General features: G+C 39.2%; 1 protein-coding gene across 5 annotated transcripts in view; it reads right to left on the bottom strand.

The window, feature by feature from the left end:
* pcdh15a (protocadherin-related 15a) overlaps positions 1–27482 on the bottom strand; it is a 564893-nt gene that overhangs the window by 225929 nt on the left and 311482 nt on the right. For all 5 annotated transcript variants that reach the window (XM_061911787.1, XM_061911785.1, XM_061911784.1 and 2 more), the window contains 5 exons: positions 26862–26996; positions 19388–19537; positions 14641–14834; positions 14426–14558; positions 11143–11222 (listed from right to left, as the gene is read on the bottom strand). In XM_061911787.1, the coding sequence (XP_061767771.1) occupies positions 11143–11222; positions 14426–14558; positions 14641–14834; positions 19388–19537; positions 26862–26996 (692 nt within the window). The remainder of the gene's footprint in view (positions 1–11142; positions 11223–14425; positions 14559–14640; positions 14835–19387; positions 19538–26861; positions 26997–27482) is intronic.

The following is a 27482-nucleotide window of genomic DNA, read 5'->3' as shown; positions in this document are numbered from 1 at the left end:
TGACATCTACTGCCTGCTGATCTGTATTTGGGATCTGCATGAGTCCAGGAAATGTGTGCCTGTCCGCCATTGTAGTCCGTGTTAACGCTGTAGTTGATAAACTTCTTTTTTCTATGCTCTCATTATGGGACAATTATCTTCATTTGTTGCCATTTCTAATATAAAATAGTGTGAAGTTCTTACTTCAATCTAGAGATGTCCGATAATGGCTTTTTTGCCGATATCTGATATCCCGATATTGTCCAACTCTTAATTACAGATTCCGATATCAACTGATACGATATATACAGTCATGGAATGAACACATTATTATGCCTAATTTTGTTGTGATGCCCCGCTGGATGCAACAAATAATGTAAAAAGATTATCCAAAATAAGAGAACAACTTCAACCCAAAAAAGTGCCAACATGGCACTGGCATATTTATTATTGAAGTCACAAAGTGCATCATTTTTTTGACATGCCTCAAAACAGCAGCATGGAATTTGAGATATGCTCTCCCTGAGATAATCCTGATAACCACAACAACTATGGGAACTACTATACTTTGACTTTCACAAAGTCGAAGTCTCAGTCTAAGAAAGTGCATTAGTATCATTTTTTTGAAACATGCCTCAAAACAACAGCTACAAAAACAATGAAGACACACAGCTCCAGTCCAGAGTATACTAGAGTAATAAAGTAAACAATAAAATAGTCCTGCTTTAGTAGACTGCCTGACATATTGTATAACAGGGAATTATAAACTGGGCTCAATCTGCCCTGCTCTAACATATTTGTTTGAGTAAATCAAATGTTCTGCAAGCTGGTGGTGAGTGCTTGAAGTGGCCTAGCAGTCAGCCAGAGCTTCTGGAATGCTGCCTTGAGACTTTCCACACCAAACTCCACCGTAGCTTTTGACATACTGCCTGCGTTGTCCCTGACCACAACGTGAGCTTTCGCCCCAGAGTGGTTTTTGTTGTATTTTTGTTTTTTCTCGGTGGAGTCTTTAAGCGACAACTGTGTGGTACTACTTTTTTCCGGTTTTTGCTTTTCACCCATCATTGTGTATCTCCGTATGATTCTTGAAGAGGTGGGAGGTCAAATTCCTCGTATTAAAGGAAGACGTCTTGGTTCCTCCTCGCATAACCAACTTTTTGCAGTTATTGCAAATTGCCAGTTTTTTTATCCGTCAGAGACACTTTAAAATACTGTAGTCCCAAACCGTAGACATGGTGTCGTTAGTCAGAAGTTTGGGGGACCCCTGACTTTGAAGGTAGAGAAGCACTATACAAGTATCGCCCATACATCATTTACCATTTACAACTGGTGCCATATTTAAAGGAGTTAAGCGTGTACTACGTGGCTTCCACCATGGAAACACTCATTTACTGCACATCCATGTTACCGTACTCCTATCTTTTTGCTACTTTTTGTGTGAATGGGTGAATGTGGAAATAGTGTCCAAGCCCTTTGAGTTCCTTAAAAAAAATTTGAAAAGTGCTATACAAGTATAACCCATTTACCATTTATAGAATAGAATAGAAAATAATAGAAAGTACTTTATTGATCCCTGGGGGAAATTCAGCAATGCAGTTTACTCAAAATAGACAATAATAATAATAATAAATATAATTTATATCATATATTATATATGATATATTATATATGAATAATATAAATATGTTCTACATATATTCTACATTTAAGTGCAGTCAAGAAAGAAGTAGACCCCAAGGAAGTATTTTCCATTTAGAAAAATTAAATTAATATAAACTCTTAAGGCCCAAACTGTGAATTATGTGAATTATATTTATATAGCGCTTTTCTCAAGTGACTCAAAGCGCTTTACATAGTGACACCCAATATCTAAGTTACATTTAAACCAGTGTGGGTGGCACTGGGAGCAGGTGGGTAAAGTGTCTTGCCCAAGGACACAACAGCAGTAACTAGGATGGCACAAGCGGGAATCGAACATGCAACTCTCAAGTTGCTGGCACGGCCACTCTACCAACCGAGCTATGCCGCCCCACAACTGTTTATTTTTTATTTCTCTTTGCTATTTGGGCTTATTGGAGCCTAATTAGAATACAAACTAAAAATCATCTTTCGATATGATGTACTTAGTCCATAAGTACACAGATGTGTACTTCATGTTTAGTGACATGCTAATTCTTATTTTTACACTTTTCCCCCCCCCAAAATTTCATTTTATGTTAAACTCTTCTGACACCAACAGAGGGCAGTATGAATGTCCACATAAGTGGCCATAAGACCCCAATTTAGTAGTGTACACAATTTTGGAAATAAGAGCTAAAATGTGCCGTCCACGCTGGTGCCCACTATATATGAGCCTTATAATCCGGTGTGCCCTATGGTCGGAAAAAATGTGGTACTTAGCATAGGAGGAGTGATGGCGGGCAGGTGATGTGTGCTTTGTGAGTCTCCTCGCGAATTGACTTCCTCATTTATAGAAGGGAAAAAAAAAAGGCAGCTTAATATTTCATGGCGTTTCCTCGCCCTGTGCGAGTGGCGGTCAAGCAGGGTGAGATTTTTATATGCCGATATTGATTCTGAGTGCAGGAACACGGCGGATGGGAAAGTTCTATTTGTCTTCCATGTCGTCCCCGCAGATAATAAAAGAGGTGGCCTGCTTGGGAGAGTCAGACAATTACACCTTTATGGCTGCAGTTTGGTTATTTATGCATAGCTAAATCCCACCTGCCGGACATTTTTACTAGCACGTTCCTGTACAAGACTACTCCTTATATCACTTTGGTTTTTTAAACCAAAATGCTCCCTGCCTAACTTTGATATTAATCGCCGAGGTTTTTGATTCTGTTTTCGCATCCTCTTCTGGGTTTCCCTACTTCCTTTTCTCAGGGAGAATGGTGAATGGTTTTGTTTCATGCACTGTCCTCTCGGAGACAGTGAAGGAGTTTGAAAAGAGGACAGGAGAGAAAAAGGTGTGCCTGCAAGCACAGTATAAAAGATTTGACGTACAGTCGTGGTCAAAAGTTGACATAGACTTGTAAAGGACATAATGTCATGGCTGTCTTGAGTTTCCAATCATTTCTACATATCTTATTTATTTGTGATATTTTAATTTGAGCACATAGTTGTTGGTGTAGTGGAACATGTCTGTCCTTGGGTTACCTCGAAACTGAATTAATTGGGAGGGACAAGACATAAGAGGTCAAGTCACCCTGACCAAGTGCTAGTTCTGTTGTGGGTGATAGTTGGACATTGGACAGTTACATGGGTTGTTGTACTATATTCAGCCCATCAGGGAGCGTTTAAATAAGAAGGGAAGACCGATCCTGGTGTGCGCTCTTTTTAATTCCTTTCATGAGGGTGCACATTCTTTTGTCTCTGGAGACACTGTCTGTAATCATATCCATTCAATCCAACTTTGTACCATCTGATTATGAGTAAATAAACCTCTGTAACAAATTCTCTATTGTTCTTCTTTAAGATTCAAACTTTTCTACTACATTAAGTGGCGTCACGAACAGGATGAGCGACTACATTGGTTACAAAAAACATTCATGAAGTTTGGTTCTTTTATGAATGTATTATGGGTCAAAAGTATACGTACAGCAATGTTAATATTTGCTTACATGTCCTTTGGCAAGTTTCACTGCAATAAGGCGCTTTTGGTAGCCATCCACAAGCTTCTACTTGAATGTTTGACCACTACCTCTTGACAAAATTGGTTGCAGTTCAGCTAAATGTGTTGGTTTTCTGACATGGACTTGTTTCTTCAGCATTGTCCACACACCGGTGAGGTCTTATCTTTGTCCATGTGTTGTCAGATTAAACAAAACTTAGGCTGTTTGGCCACAATGCCCAGCAATATGTTTGGAAGAGAAAAGGTGAGGCCTTTAATCCCAGGAACACTTTACCTACCGTCAAGCATGGTGGTGGTAGTATTATGCTCTTGGCCTGTTTTGCTGCCAATGGAATTGCTGCTTTAAAGGAAGTAAATGGGACAATGAAAAAGGAGGATTACCTCCAAATTCTTCAGGACAAGCTACAATTTATCAGCTCAAATTGGGTCTTGGGCACAGTTGGGTGTTCCAAACAGGACAATGACCCCAAACACATGTCAAAAGTGGTAAACGAATGGCTATTTGGCCAGTTTCACTGCAATAAGGCACTTTTGGTAGCCATCCAAAAGCTTCTGCTTGAATTTTTGGCCACTCCTTTTGATAAAATTGGTGCAGTTCAGCTAAATGTGTTGGTTTTCTCACAAGGACTTGTTTCTTCAGCATTGTCCACTGATCTTTGGGAAGGCCATTCTAAAACCTTCATTCTTGTCACATGGAGGTCGCATCTTTATGCTGGATCCTTCCTCCAATGCGCACAAGGACACATAAACGTAAAGGTAGGATTTGATTGAATAAATAATACACTGTACTGAACAGACAGAAAAAAATGAAAGAACAGCGTGCCGAACACACGGGAAGCTAAGGCTAACACTTAGCACAGAGTCTAGAACAAGTACATAAACATGACTGTTGCTTACTGCAAACAAGGAACCCAGGACGAGTGATAAAAAAGGCAGGCTTGAATAAAGTCTCTTGATTGGACACAGGTGTGTCCCAAAAAACAGAGGCAGGTGAAAATCATAAGTAACCATAGTGACAAAACAAACAAGGAAGTGCAACCAGGAACTAAGGAAGTCCAAAACTAAGAGAACATAATTCAACTGAACACGGATCGTGACAATTCTAGCCTGATTTAGCCATTCCTTTACCACTTTTGACTTGTTTGTGAGGAAATTTTCTTGTTGGAACATTTGTTGGTTTTCTGACATGGATTTGTTTCTTCAGCATTGTCCACATGCAACAGGGTCAACTATGTTTTTTTAAATAATAATGGTATTATTGTTATAATTACACAAAATGTGTAAATACCTGATGTTGTTCGATGTTTTGTCAATTGTCTGGTAGTCCCTCCTACAGCAATAATCACTTTGACATCTGTCTTTTTATATGCGTTGGACCCGCCTTCCAACTTCCCTTTTGTCTACGATAACGGGACAGGTAGGCGTACATGCGACGACAGAAAATGTATTGTCTTGTTAAGCACTTAAGTTCACTTTCTGTCAGTTAGTTTGTGACGAACCCCAAGATGCAGAGACGAGGCAGGCATTGAATAGGACAACATGATTTCATTAAAACAATACAACTAGAACAAACAAAAGGGTACTAACACATAGCGCGCACGAGGCGGACAACAAACAAAAAGGCCTAGTGTGGAAGCTAGCAGATATCCAGCAAGAAACAGAAGTTGTACTTATAATATGAAAACAAACTTGGAAGCAGGGAACAAAAGGCAGTAAGCTACAAAACCACTATCAAATATAGCTTACCACAACGCTGCATTGACACGACAGGTAGCAACAACTGACTGAAGGACAAAAACGGACTCAAATAGAAGCGGGCTGATTGACACCGGGTGTGGCCAGGTGCCAATCAGCCGCAGTTGAGGGGAAACAGCACACAGGGGGGGAAAAACAGGAAACAGACAAAATAAGAGTGCTGACAGGAACTAAAAACAGGAAATAGTAAACATAAACAAACTGGCAGTGGCAAGCCTGACACTTTCTTTTTCATTATTTTACTTGTGTAGGGGCTCGACGATAAAAAAAAGTTATTGACAACAATTATATTCTGTGTATTATCAGTAAAGTGCAGCTGAACAACCAATGGTGTTGGTCGTGTTTCGTAAAATCCACACAACGCAGAGGAAAAGACCCCCGGTTACACACACACCATCACATTTTCCTCCAGAAGGTCTTATCTTTGTCCATGTGGTGTCAGATGAAACCAAAATAGAGCTGTTTGGCCACAATAGCCAGCAATATGTTAGGCCTTTAATCCCAGGAACACCACACATACCGTCAAGCATGGTGGTGGTAGTATTATGATTTGGGCCTGTTTTGCTGCCAATGGAACTGCTGCTTTACAGAGAGTAAATGGGACAATAAAAAAGGAGGATTACCTCCAAATTCTTCAGGACAAGCTAAAGCAGGGGTCGGGAACCTTCTTGGCTGAAAGAGCCATGAAAGACAAAGATTTTAAAATGTATTTCCGTGAGAGCCATATCATATATATTTTTTTTAAATTAATGTTTTTATTGAATTTGACAGGTATTAAAATGTACCATAAAACAGTAAATATATTTTTCCCCTTTTTTTCCCCACCCACTTCCAAGAACAATAACCCAACACATACCCCAGACACATATTCCCCCTCCCCTACATAAATTAAAGGTACAGTCACAAATGGAAAATAATTAGTACATCACTTTCTTCTCAACATAGGCAGATAGTAAATATACACCCGGAATAAATATAAATAATGAAAACAATAATAATAAATAAAAAAAAGAAGCTGGTTTATGAAAGGCGTCTTTAATTTAGCTATGTGGTCAACCATATAGCCCCAAACAGAATAAAACCTCCCAGTTGCCCCCCTAAGATTGAACTTTATTTTCTCCAGATCTAAATACATCATGATGTCTTTAAGCCATAAGGAGGCTTTGGGGCAAAAAGGTGACTTCCACTCCAGCAAAATTCTCCTACGTGCTAAGGCGATACTATCCTTAAATGTTCTCTTTATTTGGGGATCTGATACCGTCCCAAAAATAGCCATTTCTGCACATTTAACACTGAACACAAATAAATGCATGCATTTTTAATTAATAACAACATTTTTAGAGTACATTAAGTCTCCTATTATTTTTAATATGATTTTTATTCTGAAGCTAACCAATAATAAATAAAATAATTCTTACCAATAATGCGACTTCTTGAACAGGTGCGGTAGAAAATGGATGGATGAATTAAAATGCATGAGAATGTTTTATATTTTGAATGTTATTTTTAACACTGATTACCAGCAGAATTATTCATTACTTATCGTGTTAAGCAATGTCAGCTAAGATGTATCTGAGAGCCAGATGCAGTCATCAAAAGAGCCACATCTGGCTCTAGAGCCATAGGTTCCCTACCCCTGAGCTAAAGTCATCAACCCGGAGGTTGGATCTTGGGCACAGTCGGGTGTTCCAACAGGACAATGACACCAAACACACCTCAAAAGTGGTAAAAGAATGGCTAAATCAGGCGAGAATGAAGGTTTTAGAATGGCCTTCCTAAAGTCCTTACTTAAACGTGTGGACAATGCTGAAGAAACAAGTCCATGTCAGAAACTGCACCAATTTTGTCAAAAGGAGTGGTCAAAAATTCCACCAGAAGCTTGTGGATGGCTACCAAAAGCGACTTATTGCAGGTAAACTTGCCAAGGGACATGTAAGCAAATATTAACATTGCTGTACGTATACTTTTGACCAAGTCACATTTTCAGCAGACCCATAATTAATTCATAAAAGAATCAAACTTCATGAATGTTTTTGTGAGCAACAAGTATGTGCTCCAATCACTACATCACAAAAAAAATAAATAAGAGTTGTAGAAATGATTAGAAACTCCAGACAGCCATGACATGATGTTCTTTACACCTGTACGTAAACTTTTGACCAGGACTATTTATCCATCCGTTACTTTTATTTATTTACTATTTTAGACCGAGGTAAAGTTAGAGCACCTTGACTGGTTGCTAAGGCGATTGGGAATGGGGCCTTGAGCGGAAGGTGTCAGCTAAGTAAACAACTGAATGGCATACAGTTCATCTGTAAAGTGTTCACAGCGCTTCACTGTATCCACGTTTTGTTATGTTACAACCAGGGTTGTCGGTATACCGGTACCAGTACCAGTACCAGTACCAGTACCAGTACCGCGACACAAATGAAGTATACTCGGTACTATACCGCCTCTAAAAAGTACCGGTCCCCGCCCCCCTTTTTTAATTTAATGAACATGACGGCAAGTCGTGACATTGCTGGTTTTACCAGCAGAGGAGCATGTTCGGCAGCGCACACACACAGAGTACTTACAAGCAGACACAGTGTGGAGCCAGAAAAGAGAGAATGAACACATTTTGGCATAAAAACTAAAGATAAAAAAGAAGTTATACCACTGAAACACCCTCAGCTGAAAAAATTTTAAGACATGGTTACTTTTAAATCACTAATCCTCGCCTCCATGAAGACAAATAAAGTAAGTTTCTTACAAGTACCATTATCACTGCAGGATGAGGAATAGCTAAACATGCTTCCCTACACACCATGGAAGGATACAAGAGCAAAACAATAGTAAACAAATGCCATGGGTGGATCTACACCTGACATCCACTGTAATGATACCAAGATCTGGAGCGTATCTCGTCGATACTACTATGATTACATCAATATTTTTTAGCATAACAAAATCTTTGGTAGTTTTTTTTAAATTATTTATATTATGTTTATGAACTCAGGAAATACATCCCTGGACACATGAGGACTTTGAAATGTTAGATCCACTATGGACTGGACTCTCACTATTATGTTAGATCCACTATGGACTGGACTCTCACTATTATGTTAGCTCCACTATGGACTGGACTCTCACTATTATGTTAGATCTACTATGGACTGGACTCTCACACTATTATGTTAGATCCACTATGGACTGGACTCTCACACTATTATGTTAGATCCACTATGGACTGGACTCTCACTATTATGTTAGATCCACTATGGACTGGACTCTCACACTATTATGTTAGATCCACTATGGACTGGACTCTCACACTATTATGTTAGATCCACTATGGACTGGATTCTCACACTATTATGTTAGATCCACTATGGACTGGACTCTCACTATTATGTTAGATCCACTAGGAACTGGACTCTCACTATTATGTTAGCTCCACTATGAACTGGACTCTCACACTATTATGTTAGATCCACTATGAACTGGACTCTCACTATTATGTTAGATCCACTATGGACTGGACTCCCACACTATTATGTTAGATCCACTATGGACTGGACTCTCACTATTATGTTAGATCCACTATGGACTGGACTGGACTCTCTCGCTATTATGTTATATCCACTATGGACTGGACTCTCACACTATTATGTTAGATCCACTATGGACTGGACTCTCACACTATTATGTTAGATCCACTATGGACTGGACTCTCACACTATTATGTTAGATCCACTATGGACTGGACTCTCACTATTATGTTAGATCCACTATGGACTGGACTCTCACACTATTATGTTAGATCCACTATGGACTGGACTCTCACTATTATGTTAGATCCACTATGGACTGGACTCTCACTATTATGTTAGATCCACTATGGACTGGACTCTCACACTATTATGTTAGATCCACTATGGACTGGACTCTCACTATTATGTTATATCCACTATGGACTGGACTCTCACACTATTATGTTAGATCCACTATGGACTGGACTCTCACACTATTATGTTAGATCCACTATGGACTGGACTCTCACACTATTATGTTAGCTCCACTATGGACTGGACTCTCACTATTATGTTAAATCCACTATGGACTGGACTCTCACTATTATGTTCGATCCACTATGGACTGGACTCTCACTATTATGTTAGATCCACTATGGACTGGACTCTCACACTATTATGTTAGATCCACTATGGACTGGACTCTCACACTATTATGTTAGATCCACTATGGACTGGACTCTCACTATTATGTTAGATCCACTATGGACTGGACTCTCACACTATTATGTTAGATCCACTATGGACTGGACTCTCACACTATTATGTTAGATCCACTATGGACTGGACTCTCACTATTATGTTAGATCCACTATGGACTGGACTCTCACACTATTATGTTAGATCCACTATGGACTGGACTCTCACTATTATGTTAGATCCACTATGGACTGGACTCTCACTATTATGTTAGATCCACTATGGACTGGACTCTCACACTATTATGTTAGATCCACTATGGACTGGACTCTCACTATTATGTTATATCCACTATGGACTGGACTCTCACACTATTATGTTAGATCCACTATGGACTGGACTCTCACACTATTATGTTAGATCCACTATGGACTGGACTCTCACACTATTATGTTAGCTCCACTATGGACTGGACTCTCACTATTATGTTAGATCCACTATGGACTGGACTCTCACTATTATGTTCGATCCACTATGGACTGGACTCTCACTATTATGTTAGATCCACTATGGACTGGACTCTCACACTATTATGTTAGATCCACTATGGACTGGACTCTCACACTATTATGTTAGATCCACTATGGACTGGACTCTCACTATTATGTTAGATCCACTATGGACTGGACTCTCACTATTATGTTAGATCCACTATGGACTGGACTCTCACTATTATGTTAGATCCACTATGGACTGGACTCTCACTATTATGTTAAATCCACTATGGACTGGACTCTCACTATTATGTTAGATCCACTATGGACTGGACTCTCACACTATTATGTTAGATCCACTATGGACTGGACTCTCACTATTATGTTAGATCCACTATGGACTGGACTCTCACACTATTATGTTAGATCCACTATTGACTGGACTCTCACTATTATGTTAGATCCACTATGGACTGGAGTCCCACTATTGGTTGCGGAGTGTGTTTATAGGAATTTTCCACCATTTTTCCAAAAGCACATTGGTGAGGTCACACACTGAAAGTCTCTGTTCTAATTCATTCCAAAGGTGTTCTATCGGTTTCGGGTCAGGACTCTGTGCAGGCCAGTCAAGTTCATCCATACCAGACTCTGCCATCCATGTCTTTATGGACCTTGCTTTGTGCACTGGTGCACAGTCATGTTGGGAGAGGAAAGGACCCGCTCCAAACTGTTCCCACAAGGTCGGGGAGCATGGAATTGTCCAAAATGTTTCAGCTTCCTGGAGCATTCACAGTTCCTTTCACTGGAAAAACAACCCCAAACCAAAATTCCTCCTCCACCAACAGATTGTATACACCTGTGGCCGGGCCTAGGGATTTATTTATTTATTTACATTTATTGATCAGGACACCTGAGCAGTTCTATGTTTTTCATTTTGTTCCCCCTGCTGTACCAGAAATGAACAAAAGGGAGACACATAGAGCGACAGTGGAGTATCACCACAACCCCTATGGCAACAACATACACATCACTTTAACACACAAATCCATACTGGCTGAAGAGTGATGCTTACGTCTCGGAGAGGTTGAACAGGTTCTGGGAATCCCCGCTGAGAATGTGATATGTGATGGGGTCGTTTTCTCGGTCTGTGGCCTGCAGGAACAGAAAGATAGAACACCCTTTAGAGGTCGTAAAGTGCCGTGAAGGTGGAGGGCGGGGCGATGGAATCGAGCAATAGGGCATAAACATGCAGGTTTAGAGAATAAAAACAAAAAAAGATATACACGATAACACATTTACAAGTAGTGGAGGGCAACAGGTGGTACTATACTGTACCTCACAAAAAACAACAACTATTTCTATAACAGTATGCAGAGGTCGGTAGAGTACCGTATTTTTCGGACTTTAAGGCGCAATTAAAATCCTTTCGTTTTCTCAAAACTCGACAGTGCGCCTTATAACCCGATAATTTTGGTTGTGCTTACCGACATCGAAGCTATTTTATTTGGTTCATGGTGAAAAAATAGGTGTGTGTGTACAAGCTGCATAAATTATGTGATTGGGCCGGCACACAAAAGTAAATAAATAAATAAATGGGTTGTACTTGTGTAGCGCTTTTCTACCTTCAAGGTACTCAAAGCGCTTTGACACTACTTCCACATTCACACACACATTCACACACTGATGGAGGGAGCTGCCATGCAAGGTGCCAACCAGCACTCATCAGGAGCAAGGGTGAAGTGTCTTGCTCAGGACACAACGGACGTGACGAGGTTGGTTCTAGGTGGGAATTGAACCAGGGACCCTCGGGTTGCGCACGGCCACTCTCCCACTGCGCCACGCCGTCCCAAAGTAGTGCCAAAAGTAGTGCCTTTAAGGTTTATTGGCGCTCTGAACTTTTCCCTAAGTCCGTGTACCACTCCGTTTTAAAAAGTCATACATTTTACTTTTTGAAACTGATACCGATAATTTTGAAACCGATACCTATAATCTCTGATATTACATTTTAAAGCATTTTTCGGCCAATAATATCGGCTTTCCGATGTTATCTGACATCCGTAGTGTAAAGTTCTTACTTATATCCGTCAGTAAACTCGCCATGGAAGCGCTAAAACATACCGGTGTAGTGAGTTCACATTATTCACCAGGGGCGTCACTAGACCTAATACTTTACTGGGGCACACCTGGGGCACAAATAATTCATGTAAGTGTGCAAAGCGCGCAAGCAAAAACATTTCTAGCACTTATTTATCATAAAAAATACATAAATAGTGCTTTAAACTATGACATCATATCAGATGATGTTGTATGGATCTTTGATGAACCACCTGAAATTAACTCATGCATTTGACCTACTTGTGCACTTATTTACTCCAGACTTCTAAACTGCTACTGGTAAAAGCAAAAAGGAAGAGCAATGAATCTTTTTGAAATATATATTGCAGTAATCATCTGCAAATTTAACATCTGCAAAAGTAAAACTAAAAATAAAGGAGCCCTACATCTCTGGGTTCTTTTATATTATTTAATTTCCATTTATGGCAATGTGGCTAATCCTATTTCAGATACACAAAACTATCAAATATACACAAAAGAATAAAGCCACAGTAGTAGAATAAATGAACAACTGTTGTGTGTCTGTTCAGGGAATCATTTTCTGAGAAGTAAACTGGAACGTCTCCTTTTCATTTTTGCAAAGTGGTCAATCACTCTGGACAGACATGGAAATATTACAGTAACTGTTATACAGTCGACCAGTGGTTCCCAACTGCTGGGTCGTGACATAAAAGTGGATTGTGTGTCATTTTCAGTGAGTCGCAGTCACATGTGTGCATGGAAAAAAAAAGTTTAGGGAGAAAAAAATCCAATTGTGGCAACAAAACCAGATATTTTTTGACATTTTTCTAGTGACTGTTAGTGAGTATTTTAGCAAAAGGCAAAGCGACTAACAAGTTGGAGGAGGACTCAGGACAGACATGCAAATATATTTAAAAAAAATCTAAATGGGGCAACAAAACCCGATATTTTTAGCCATCTTTCTGAAACCAAAACAGAAATGTTACTATTTTTTCTGGAAACAAAACCAGATGCTTTAGCTGTAGCCATTTTTCTGCTGACAAAACAAGATTATTGTAGTCAAAGTCACACCGATTAACAAGACAAGTCTACTGTGCTATTTTTCCGATGAAATAAACTTGAATGATTTAAAAATGTGATGATATGGCAAAATGTTTTTCTTCCTGAAGATAAACCATTTGAGAAGCACTCAACTCACACATGCTGACTCCAAATCATCATTGATGCAGAAGCAGCAGACAATAACCAACATGATGTTTCATGTTCATTGGAAATTCCCCCGACAGCTCGTACAGCAAATGAATATGTTTGTTTTAATACAAGGAATAATGTTAGCTAACTTAGCATCAACTTAAGACAATGATGTTGCCTAGCTAGCTAGGACACTAGTGATTTAGGGCTATATAAGTAAACATTGATTGATTTACATCTCTCATTCCTGCTGCTTCTTCTCTGCTGCAGGCAAATAACTTTCTTAAATCCATCTAGGAGTTACAGTTTGAGTCAAATAAAAAATAATGTAATTAACAAATTGTTGTTGGCTAACGTTACCTACCTCACGCAGTGATTCGCTCTCCCCCCCTCTCTCTCCCTCTCTCAACCGAAGTCTCGATCCACACGTGAATAAATTACCATATTAATTAGCCATGTGCTCATTGTTATGTGGAGTGAATACAGTAGCAATCAATTACCATACTAAGTAGTATGTGCGCTGATGTCTATGTTATGTAGACTTAAAACTCTGAAGCGTTTTTTTTTATTGGTGAAATTTTTACTGGGGCACTGCAGATCAACAGTGGGGCACGTGCCCCAGTGAAATATGTCTGGCGACGCCCCTGTTATTCACCCAAGGAACTTTAGTTATTAGAGAGTTCCGGTCGGACATTTTTTTCCACGGGACACATTTCCGGCGTTGTTGTTGCACTAGTGACCACGGATGAGGATGCAAATTATTTTCTTCCTGGGGTGAGTTGGGATGGGGTGGGGTGGGGGGGGGTGGAGAAATTAATCGAGGAACACTCTTAGAATAATATGACTCAAGTAAAGATACTTGAGTAAGAGCAAATATTCCAAGAAAATCAGGTGCGCCTTATATATGAAAAAAAAATGGAAAAATAGACTGTTCATCTGCAGTGTGCCTTATAATTAATTGAAGTGTTCATAAACGGCCCATTTTTTCTGGATTGCAGTGCTGTCACAGACTGGTGGGTATATTTTCCGTCAATATTTCAGCGTCCGAGGTAGAAGACGGTGGATTTGATGAAGGAAACAGTGCTCACCTGCAGATTGAGCAGGATAGCTCCGATCCTGGTGGCCTCGCTGACCTCCAGACTGTAGCTGACCAAGGGGAAGCGCGGGGGACTCTGGTTGTTGGGCGGCAACACTTCGATGTAGACCGTGGTGATGGAGCTCCTGGCGGCAAGAAAGCCGAGCATCAGACTGTTGACGCCGGAGCGCATTTGTGCATCGCCTTGGCCTCAGGCGGACTACTTACCTTCTCAGGGACTCCGGCGCATTATCAGACGCCTTGACGGTCAGGGCGAATGATCGTCCGACAGCGAGCGTGACACCCGGGGCCACCGTGATGCGGCCGGTGCGGTTATTGATGACAAAGTGTCCCTGGGCCCCGGCCAGTATCTCGTAGGTCACCAGACCGTTTAGCCCCTCGTCGGCGTCCTCTGCTGATAACTTGGAAGCAAAGACGGAGAAACAGATCAGTCGCAGTCACCCATGGGGACGAGTTCAAGGTGCACACCTTGAATCGGTCTCATTTGAAGATAATCCCAGCTTTGTCCCTGAACATTAAAGCATGTCGCATTGTTTTGTGGCGAATCCTCACCGCAGGTGTTCAGCTTGTTGACAATAAACATCAATAAAGTTTAGATTCTGTGTTTAGAATTGGAAGTATAGAGCTCTGGAAGGTGCTTGCTTTGATATGCGGATGCCTTACCCAGGTTCAGTCTCCCACGGTCCAATTATTCCAGGCATCCCACTGCCTGTGGTTGTGAGGCACCGCTGGGATTGTCTGCACTTCTTTTAGGTCACGGAACTACAAGTTTGCCTTTTTGTCGGGGGCTTGGCGGTCAAAGTCCGTGTTCACACCTGTGGTTCGGCACCCTGGTCTGAACCGAAAATTTCCCCAAAATATTTTTTTTTCTCATGGAATGCAGTAGTGTTGTCCCAATAACAATATTTTGTTACCTGTAACAACATATATTTTGATACTTTCTGGTATTTTCTATACTTTTCTAATTAAAAGGGGGATCACAAAAAATGGCATTATTGTCTTTATTTTAACACAAAACCTTAGGGTACATTAAAAATATATTTATTATTGTAATTAAGTCCTTAAATAAAATAATGAACATACGAGACAACTTGTCTTTTATTAGTAAGTAAACAAACAAAGGCTCCTAATTAGTCGGCTGATGTATGCAGTAACATATTGTGTCATTTATCTACTTATTATTTTGTCAACATTATGAGGGACAAGCAGTAGAAAATAGGTTATAAATCTACATGTTCATTTACTGTTAATGAAATGAAATGAATTATATTTATATAGCGCTTTTTCTCTAGTGACTCAAAGCGCTTTACATAGTGACATCCAATATCTAAGTTACAATTAAAGCAGTGTGGGTGGCACTGGGAGCATGTGGGTAAAGTGTCTTGCCCAAGGACACAACGGCAGTGACTAGGATGGTGGAAGCGGGAATCGAACCTGCAACCCTCAAGTTGCTAGCACGGCCGCTCTACCAACCGAGCTATGTCTGCTTATTTTCTGTTTCTACATGTACACATACATACATATATACATACATATATATATATGTATGTATATACATATATATGTATATATATATATATATATATATATATATATACATATATATATATATATATATATATATATATATATATGTACATATATATGTGTGTGTGAATTTGTTTATATTATTCTATTTTATTTGTGATTATTATTAATGAAGTGAAGTGAAGTGATTTATATTTATATAGCACTTTTCTCTAGTGACTCAAAGCGCTTTACATAGTGAAACCCAATATCTAAGTTACATTTAAACCAGTGTGGGTGGCACTGGGAGCAGGTGGGTAAAGTGTCTTGCCCAAGGACACAACGGCAGTGACTAGGATGGCGGAAGCGGGAATCGAACCTGCAACCCTCAAGTTGCTGGCACGGCCGCTCTACCAACCGAGCTATGCCGCCTAATGCATCATTATTCCTTTTTGCTTTATTTAATTGATGTATTTGTAGATACTACTTTGTAAAAAAATTAAAAATTAAAACTTATATAAAAAAAGAAATAAAAAAAATCCACAATACCTCATTTGGCTTATTTAGCAGTTTTACTCAGTGAAAAAAATTAACAAAAAAAGTGTAAAAACTGAGTCACCATGTGGGATATTTTGTTTGTGTAAATTTTGTCCGCGCGATAACAGCACATTTTGGAGGAAGTAGCGAATGTGTGATTATGGCGTCAGAGCGGCTACATCAGTAAAGGAGCAGCACCCTGAGGGGACTTTCATAAACCGCTTATAAAAAAAAATCAATTAAGCGGTCACGCCAAACACTCCACGACCCCTGCCCTCATTTTGCAGAAGCCAAACGGACATTTTTAAGACAGATTAAACTTGACCTTTCGGAGTCTGACTAATTTTTTTATTTTTTCTCTCCTCCCGTCTTTGCAAAGGCGGCGCTGAGAGGACAGAAAGACAAACGAGCACGGCGAAAGGACAAATTGGGAGAAAATGAAAGGACGGAGACGGAACTCCCTGCATGAAGAGATTTAGCGGGATGAGGTTACGTATTGACATTCTTGTTACGACACTGCGTGCACGGCGGCGTGTTTGTGCAACGACGAGATGACATTTAAAGCCGGGACAATAATGCAATCAGCTGGGATTATGTCTCTTATCCATTTACATAATCAAAATAGAGAGAACAACAATACGCATTAAAATCATCATTCTGTCAAGGTAATTTCTCAGCATTCTGTGCTGCTCTCTCGCTGAGTGCATGTTTGAGCTGGAATGGCGGCCATTGATGTGTTTGCCAACGTCGCGAGTCACCTAACCAGGGCTGTACATAATCTTTGACTCCATATATATTCATATATATATATATATATATATATATATTAGGGATGCACCGATTAATCGGTAACTGAATATATCCGGCCGAATATGGCAAAAAAAGCCACATTCGGCCTTCGGTGGAATGAGTTAAAAACAAGGCCGAATAGTGGCGTGTGACGCAATTTTTTGACGCGGTGACGCAATCAACCAACGTGCAGTGACGTTGGGATATGTTGTGTACCTGTATAAGTGTATGAGGTTACAATGTTGTGTACCTGTATAAGTGTATGAGGTTACAAGCACACACTTATTGAGATTTACTTGAGCCTTCTGTTTACATTATTAGCCTGTTGTGTAGGCTACCTGTATAAGTGTATGAGGTTACAAGCACACACTTATTGAGATTTACTTGAGCCTTCTGTTTACATTATTAGCATATCTACTGTGGCTAAGCAGACTTTTGCCAAAAGGACAATAATTCATGTGTTGTGGGTTTATCCACTTTAATGCACTTTGTTTTTTTTTGGAATGCATGTTTTGTTTGAAGGCCTAATATAAATGAAAAACTTTGTGCTTTTTTTGAAAAGCAAAGGCTACTGGAATATTAAAAAAATGTCAATATTCAATAAAAAACTACTTTATTTGAAAAACATGTCTAAATATTTATTCTAGGCTATTTATGCAATTCTAAAAGAATTATGAAAAACTGCATTCATTATTCGGTATTCGGTATTCGGCCTTCGGCCAAGCGTTTAAATTTTATTCGGCTTCGGCCACAAATTTTCATTTCGGTGCATTCCTAATATATATGCATACGTGTTTGGAGGAAAAAGAATACTGGGTTGCATCCCATGAACACCATACCTACTGTGAAGCATGGTGGTGGAAACATCATGCTTTGGGGCTGTTTTTCTGCTAAGGGGACAGGACGATTGATCCGTGTTAAGGAAAGAATGAATGGGGCCATGTATCCTGAGATTTGGAGCCAAAACCTCCTTCCATCAGTGAGAGCTTTGAATGGTTGACCAAATACTTATTTTCCACCATCATTTACTAATAAATTATTTAAAATTCCTACAATGTGAATTCCTGGATTTTTTCTTCACATTCTGTCTCTCACAGTTGAAGTGTACCTATGATGAAAATGACAGACCTCTGTCATCATTTGAAGTGGGAGAACTTGCACAATCGCTGGCTGACTAAATACTTTTTTGCCCCACTGTATGTATATATATATATATATATATCCATCCATCCATCCATCCATTTCCTACCGCTTATTCCCTTTCGGGGTTGCGGGGGGCGCTGGCGCCTATCTCAGCAACAATCGGGCGGAAGGCGGGGTACACCCTGGACAAGTCGCCACCTCATATATATATATATATATATATATATGTATATATATATATATATATATATACACACACACACATATATGTATGCATACATATACACATATATACACACACATATATATGCATACTTATACACATATGCATACACATACACACACATTATATATATATATATATATATATATATATATATATATATATATATATATATATATATATACACACACATATAAGCATACACCTACCCACATATATGCATACATGTACATATGTAAATATACATATGTATACTTATACACACATATGTATACATACATACACACATACACATACTGTATATGTGTGTATGTATGCATGTATTCACACAGATATATACATACATAAATACACACAAAGAAACACATGTGCGCACACACACACACTTATAGATGCATATATATATATATACAAGAATACATAAAATTAAATATAGATGAGGGCTTGCTTGTTTAATGCAAACATATCTTTTAACATATTTCAAATGTGTTTGTTTGTCTGCTTCTGCCTCACCTGTCACCATAAAAGATAATAAAGGGTCAATGATGAACGCAAACCACCGAGTTTAGAGGTAAAAGGTTTCCCGCATAGCCATTATTTTTACGTGTCAAGACTGCAAAAATGTTTTTTTTTATTTTTTCTGTCTCCTTTCTCCTGTCAAAGCACTCGTCTCAATTGTTGAAGGCGCCGCGCTGTGAATATGAAAGCCTTCTGCGGGGATGGAAAAAAAAAAAAATAGATTTGTGAATCGATTACCTGCAGCACGGTCTCCCCAGGTTGCATGTCTGTGAATAAGTCCACGTTGTAGGACACCTGAGCAAATGTGGGCGTGTTGTCGTTGGCATCGATGACCAAGATATTGACCGTGACGGGACCACTCTGCTGGACGCCATCCGATGCCACCAGCTGGGGACGGGAGATAAAAGAAAGTTAGAGAGTCGGATTGTACAAATGTGGTAGCCTGGCCAGACAGTTTCAAGAGGCAAAGTAGCAAATAGAACACCAGAAAAAAAGTCTTTTTACAGAATGTGTAGTTTTGCTTGCTCAATATCAGTCGATGGACAAGCAGTGGTATGGAACATTCCGGAAGTGCCTGCACTGCCTCCCCAAACCTAGTACAGTCCGATTTTTTAGTCCTAATCACTGTAAAGACCGAATAATTAGGAACCGATGTCCCTTTGGGACAGAGGACCCTATTGAAATTCTAGCGTTTTATTATTCTTTATTATTATTATACCGCCGCCTCTTTGAGCTGTAATTTGACCCCCTTAACATGCTTTAAAACTCACTAGATTTGACACACACACATCAGGACTGGCGAAAATTGCGATCTAATAAAAAACACCAAACCCCAAAACTAAAAAAAAATTGGGCTGTAGGAAGAAAACACAGACAAGACTGCCTCTATCTTCCAGTACGAATGTCGTGGAAACATGAAACAAAAACTTCTATGTAGGTCTCAGTTAGACCTATATTTCATCCACTGACCACCCCTAGCTAAAATCAACAGGAAGTTAGCTATTCCCCCTTCAATACAAAAGCTGCACTACGTTCACAATGCATTAGTCTCAAAATAGCGGCACCAAAGCGTCCTTATAAAATGCCCAAGCCACTTTACAACTGTTATTACTATGAGACTGATGTATAACACATGTGTATACAACTTTTTCTCTGCGTAATAATCCATCCATCCATCTTCTACCACTTATCCGGGCTTGGGTTGCGGGGGCAGCAGCCCAATCGTCCCCGTCCATCCCTGAGATGGGTAGGTTGGGAGTTCAAACCCCGGCCAAGTCATACCAAAGACTATAAAAATGGGAGCCATTACCTCCCTGCTTGGCACTCAGCATCACGGGTTGGAATGGGGGGTTAAATCACCAGAAATGATTCCTGGGCGTGGCCACCGCTGCTGCCCACTGCTCCCCTCACCTCCCAGGGGGTGATCAAGGGTGATGGGTCAAATGCAGAGGACAAATTTCACCAAACCTAGTGTGTGTGTGTGTGTGTGTGTGTGTGTGTGTGAGACTATCAGTGGTACTTAAAACTTTATTCAATGCCGGGTTGTGACATTGATTTGACCATTGAAATGTGGTCATTTCCCAACCAATATTCTACAAGACAAAACGTTGAAACAACATGTTTTTTCACGACATTCGATCAATGTCAGGTTGTGACGTTGATTTGACTATTAATTGTTCGTCATTTCCCAACCAATATTTAACAACACAAATAAAACATTGAAACAACATGCTTTTTGACAACGTCTATTCAATGTCAGGTTGTGACGTTGATTTGACCATTGAAATGTGGTCATTTCCAAACCAATATTCTAAAACCCAAATACAGCGTTGAAAAACACACTTTTCGTTGACGTTGATTCAATATTAGGATCTGACGTTGATTTGACCGTTGAAATTTGGTCATTTCCCAAACACTATTTCTACAACACCAAACATTGAAACAACATACTTTTTCACGACATTCGATCAATGTCAGGTTGTGACGTCGATTTGACCATTGAAGTGAATTGTGAAGTGACTTATATTTATATAGCGCTTTTCTCAAGTGACTCAAAGCACTTTACATAGTGAAACCCAATATCTAAGTTACATTTAAACCAGTGTGGGTGGCACTGGGAGCAGGTGGGTAAAGTGTCTTGCCCAAGGACACAACGGCAGTGACTAGGATGGCACAAGCGGGAATCGAACCTGCAACCCTCAAGTTGCTGGCACGGCCGCTCTACCAACCGAGCTATGCCGCCCCTTTGAAATGTGATCATTTCCCAACCAATATTCCATGACACAAATACAGCGTTGAAAAAACACACTTTTTGTTGACGTTGATTCAATATTAGGATCTGACGTTGATTTGACTGTTGAAATGTGGTCATTTCCCAAACACTATTTCTACAACAAAAAACATTGAAACAACATACATTCGATCAATGTCAGGTTGTTTACGTTGATTTAACCATTGAAATGTGGTCATTTCCCAACCAACATTCCACGACACAAATACAACATTGAAACAACTTGCTTTTTGACGACGTTTATTACATTTTAGGCTCCAACCTTGATTTGACTTTTGAATTTTGCTCATTTCCCAACCAACAACGTTTTCTCAATCTACAAACACAACTATTTCCCAACGGTGTTTTAAAGTCCGTTTTAAAGGACATCTACGTATAATCAATCTTGTATCAATTTCTCGTGGATTGTTGCCTGTTTTCTAGTGTTTCTGTCAGGTTTGTCCCTGACAGTGTCACGTGTGGGTCGCATTTTAATGTGGGATCATTCCTCCAACGCAAACATAGACACTCCGGACAACAACGTAAAGGTAAGAATGATTTAATAACAAAACACTGCTACAAAAACAGACGAAAAGAAACGCGTGGCGAAAGCACAGAAGCTAATGCTAACACTAGCACAGGATCAGGTAACAAGAAATCTAGTAATTACCAACAAACAGTTGCATACCGCAAACAAGGGACCAAGACCGACTGACGGGACAAGGCAGGCTTAAATAAGGAAGTAATTAACAAAAACAGGTGTGCGTCTGGAACCCGCAGCAGGTGAAATTAATATGTTACCATGGTGACCAAACTGACTCACAAGAGGTACACAAACAACAAAGGGAGTCCAAACTAACAGAAAATAACTAAACTAAACATGATCCAGACTACGGATCATGACAGTTTGGTCAAGTTTTAGTTTTTCCTCTGTGTTTGTCTTATTTCCTTATTTTGTCTTTATTTCCTGCTGTTCTCCCTGAGTGCTGTGTCCCCTCAGCTGTGAGTGATTGGCACCTGGCCACACCTGGTGTCAATCAGCCAGGTACTATTTAAACCTGCTTTGTCCTCCACTCGGAGTATTGTCGTGTCAATGTCACCACTACCTGTCATTGTCGATATCGTTACAGCTACTACCTCTCGTGCTACTACTTGTCTTTGTCGATGTCGTCGTAGCGGTAAGCGGTTCCTGTTAGCCATTTGTAGTTTACTTCTTAGCCATTAGCTGTTTCCAGTTTTTTTGTTTGCTGGTTCCTGTTTTCAGTTTTGGTTATACCTACTTTGTGTTTGTTTACCTTTTATTTTGAACATGAAATCATGTTTTCCTGGACAAAGCCTTCCTTCTCTGCATCTTGGGGTTCGTCACCAACACTCTGTGACAGTTTCGAGCCATTCTTTTTCTTTACACGTGCAATGAAATGATGTGTTGTGTGAGTTTTACAGCAAGCGTTCATGTATTTGTGTTTCAAACCAGGTTAAACATGTCCCAGACTAAATGTGCTCCTAAAGTTTGTGTTAACTTTACAAGCAATGTGATGGAGTGACATTATATTTGAACCTTTATAAAGCTCAACTGAAGGACAATCTGGGAACACAATTTTATATATTTTTTTATCTACTTCTTCAGTATTTGATGAGGAGAGCGACAAAATAAGACATAAAAGAAGTCTGAAAGTAGAAGCAATATTAAGAGCGGAAGGCTGCTGTGGGGAATTGCTTTCTCCCTGCAAATGTTGTACTGTGACGACAACAACCAAGTGACTTATTACACAACCTGGCTGTCTTTAGGAGCAAGCTCTCCTTCACACGAGAATGTGCTTTCAACCTCTGCTCGGATCATCATAATGCACACTCTTGACATATGGGACATTCTACCGGTTGCCACGGAAACAAACAGCAGTGCTTCCTGTTAAATAATTGATCTTTGACTCATGTTTTTGCTGCATAGTAATTCCCTAAAAATAACACACGGCTCTTGTTATACCTATGACTAAATTATAATTTGTGCGTTGTTGTGTGTCCGTAAAAACAGCAGAGCACTCCTGTAATGTAGAATATCTTTGACTCATGGTTTCGCTGCAGAGTAATTCTTTAAAAATAACAGACTGCTCCTGTTATACCGATGACTAAATTATAATTTGTGCATTGTTGTGTGTTCTTAAGAACAGCAGAGCACTCCTGTAATGTAGAATATCTTTGACTCATGGTTTTACATAAACACCTTAGAAATAGTAGAGTGCTCCTGGTAAATAAACAATCTTTCACTTGTCTTGTAACAGTAACAGGGTGCTCTTGTTATACAGAGGACATGTGAATAAATACTTTTCTTTAGGTCCTTATACACAGCAGAGGACTTCTGTAGTATAAAAGATCTTTGACTCATGTTTTTGCTGCATAGTAATTCTCTAAAAATAACACACTGCTCTTGTTGTATCTGTGACTAAATTATAATTTGTGCGTTGTTGTGTGTCCGTAAAAACAGCAGAGCACTCCTGTAATGTAGAATATCTTTGACTCATGGTTTTACATAAACACCTTAGAAATAGTAGAGTGCTCCTGGTAAATAAACAATCTTTCACTTGTCTTGTTGTAACAGTAACAGGGTGCTCTTGTTATACAGAGGACATGTGAGTAAATACTTTTCTTTAGGTCCTTATACATAGGAGAGGACTTCTGTAGTATAGAAGATCTTTGACTCGTGTTTTTGCTGCATAGTAATTCCCTAAAAATAACTCACTGCTCTTGTTGTATCTGTCACTAAATTATAATTTGTGCGTTGTTGTGTGTCCGTAAAAAACAGCAGAGCACTCCTGTAATGTAGAATATCTTTGACTCATGGTTTCGCTGCAGAGTAATTCTTTAAAAATAACAGACTGCTCCTGTTATACCTATGACTAAACTATAATTTGTGCGTTATTGTGTGTTTTTAAGAACAGCAGAGCACTCCTGTAATGTAGAATATCTTTGACTCATGGTTTTACATAAACACCTTAGAAATAGTAGAGTGCTCCTGGTAAATAAACAATCTTTCACTTGTCTTGTTGTAACAGTAACAGGGTGCTCTTGTTATACAGAGGACATGTGAATAAATACTTTTCTTTAGGTCCTTATACACAGCAGAGGACTTCTGTAGTATAAAAGATCTTTGACTCATGTTTTTGCTGCATAGTAATTCTCTAAAAATAACACACTGCTCTTGTTGTATCTGTGACTAAATTATAATGTGTGCGTTGTTGTGTGTCCGTAAAAACAGCAGAGCACTCCTGTAATGTAGAATATCTTTGACTCATGGTTTCGCTGCAGAGTAATTCTTTAAAAATAACAGACTGCTCCTGTTATACCTATGACTAAACTAGAATTTGTGTGTTATTGTGTGTTTTTAAGAACAGCAGAGCACTCCTGTAATGTAGAATATCTTTGACTCATGGTTTCGCTGCAGAGTAATTCTTTAAAAATAACAGACTGCTCCTGTTATACCTATGACTAAATTATAATTTGTGCGTTGTTGTGTGTCCGTAAAAACAGCAGAGCACTCCTGTAATGTAGAATATCTTTGACTCATGGTTTTACATAAACACCGTAGAAATAGTAGAGTGCTGCTGGTAAATAAACAATCTTTGACTTGTCTTGTTGTAACAGTAACAGGGTGCTCTTGTTATACAGAGGACATGTGAGTAAATACTTTTCTTTAGGTCCTTATACACAGCAGAGGACTTCTGTAGTATAGAAGATCTTTGACCCGTGTTTTTGCTGCATAGTAATTCTTTAAAAATAACAGACTGCTCCTGTTATACCTATGACTAAATTATAATTTGTGCGTTGTTGTGTGTCCGTAAAAACAGCAGAGCACTCCTGTAATGTAGAATATCTTTGACTCATGGTTTCGCTGCAGAGTAATTCTTTAAAAATAACAGACTGCTCCTGTTATACCTATGACTAAACTATAATTTGTGCGTTGTTGTGTGTCCGTAAAAACAGCAGAGCACTCCTGTAATGTAGAATATCTTTGACTCATGGTTTTACACAAACACCGTAGAAATAGTAGAGTGCTGCTGGTAAATAAACAATCTTTGACTTGTCTTGTTGTAACAGTAACAGGGTGCTCTTGTTATACAGAGGACATGTGAATAAATACTTTTCTTTAGGTCCTTATACACAGCAGAGGACTTCTGTAGTATAGAAGATCTTTGACCCGTGTTTTTGCTGCATAGTAATTCTCTAAAAATAACACACTGCTCTTGTTGTATCCGTGACTAAATTATAATTTGTGCGTTGTTGTGTGTCCGTAAAAAACAGCAGAGCACTCCTGTAATGTAGAATATCTTTGACTCATGGTTTCGCTGCAGAGTAATTCTTTAAAAATAACAGACTGATCCTGTTATACCTATGACTAAATTATAATTTGGGCGTTGTTGTGTGTTCTTAAGAACAGCAGAGCACTCATGTAATGTAGAATATCTTTGACTCATATTTCGCTGCAGAGTAATTCTTTAAAAAAAACCAGACATACACACATTTACATAAACACCTTAGAAATAGTAGAGTGCTCCTGGTAAATAAACAATCTTTGACTTGTCTTGTTGTAACAGTAACAGGGTGCTCTTGTTATACAGAGGACTTGTGAGTAAATACTTATCTTGTGAGTAAATACTTATCTTTAGGTACTTATACACAGCAGAGGACTTTTGTAGTATAGAAGATCTTTGACTCATGGTTTTGCATGAACTCTTTAAAAATAGTAGAGCGCTTTTGTTGAATGAAAGATAGTTGACTGGTCTTGTTGTAACAGTAAGAGGGCGCTCTTGTTATACAGCCTTAATAATTAAAGATAAAGGATATTTGACCCGCCTTGTTGCAATAGGTGTTTAAACGTAACAAGGTAATCCTGTTATACAGATGATCTCCGAATATTTTTTATTTATTTTGGTCCTTAAAAACAGAAGAGCACTCCTGTGTGTATGTGTGTATATATATATATATATATATATATATATATATATATATATATATATATATACATATACATATTGCTGGGTGTTGTGGCCAAACGTAATTTTTTTTGTTTCATCTGACCACAGAACTTTCCTTCAGAAGGTCTTATATTTGTCCTTGTGACGTCAGATGAAACAAAAATTGAGCTCCATGAATGTTTTTTCTGACCAACAAGTATGTGCTCCAATCATTCTATCACCAAAAAATAAGAGTTGTAGAAATGATTGGAAAGTCAAGACAGCCATGACATGATGTTCTTTACAAGTGTATGTACACTTTTGACCAGGACTGTACATTCAAGACGGGACAAACGCTGCTTTTTGAGGACTGTTGTGTGTGTCGGCTTTGCATCTGCAAGTTGCTCTGACCCACGTCTTGGAAAAACAAAAGCAATATGAGGAGTGGGTCAGAGGTCTCCAGTGATGTACTAGGCTACAAAGAAGTGTGTACCGTGAAGGTGTAGGTCATCTGCCTCTCGCGGTCCACGGGTTTCAGCAGCCTCAGGTAGCGGATTATTCCAGCGGAGGTCAGGCTGAATATGGCCTGGTAGTCGTCTTGGGTTATCTTCAGCATGGGGTCTCGAGTCTTGCAGCGAGGCGGGACACAAAAAGAAACCAGTCACCATAGCGACACGAAAAATCAACCCTGATGTTCTCTCCAGAAATCAATGTTTTTATCGTGAATGACAAATAAATCAATGTGCTTTTACCATTAAAACATATTTAAAAAAAAACACCCTAAGACCATCAGAAACAGCAAAACTGGAAAAAAAAAAAGCTTTTGTGATGATGTGTCTCCATCTTGCACAATCTTAAATAAAAGTCCATAGAGGTGGTTCGATTAAAGTCTGTCTCTCTGCGTTGGTAAACATCAGGACTGAAAGCATTATTGATCCCATCTCCGAGAAAAAGTTTGTTTTGGCAAGATATGAAAGTTTTAGAAGTGTAGAGCCAACAAGAACACACACACACACACACACACACACACATTTATATAAATATGTGTATTTTCAACATAAATATTTTATTTGTTTAATTTTTTTGTTTGTAGTGTTTTTTTGATCTTCATTAT

Source organism: Nerophis ophidion, linkage group LG09 (genome assembly GCF_033978795.1).
Source record: "Nerophis ophidion isolate RoL-2023_Sa linkage group LG09, RoL_Noph_v1.0, whole genome shotgun sequence".
Taxonomy (NCBI): Eukaryota; Metazoa; Chordata; class Actinopteri; order Syngnathiformes; family Syngnathidae; genus Nerophis; species Nerophis ophidion.
Note: the sequence above shows the minus strand (reverse complement) of the source record. Positions and strands in the feature narration are given on the sequence as shown.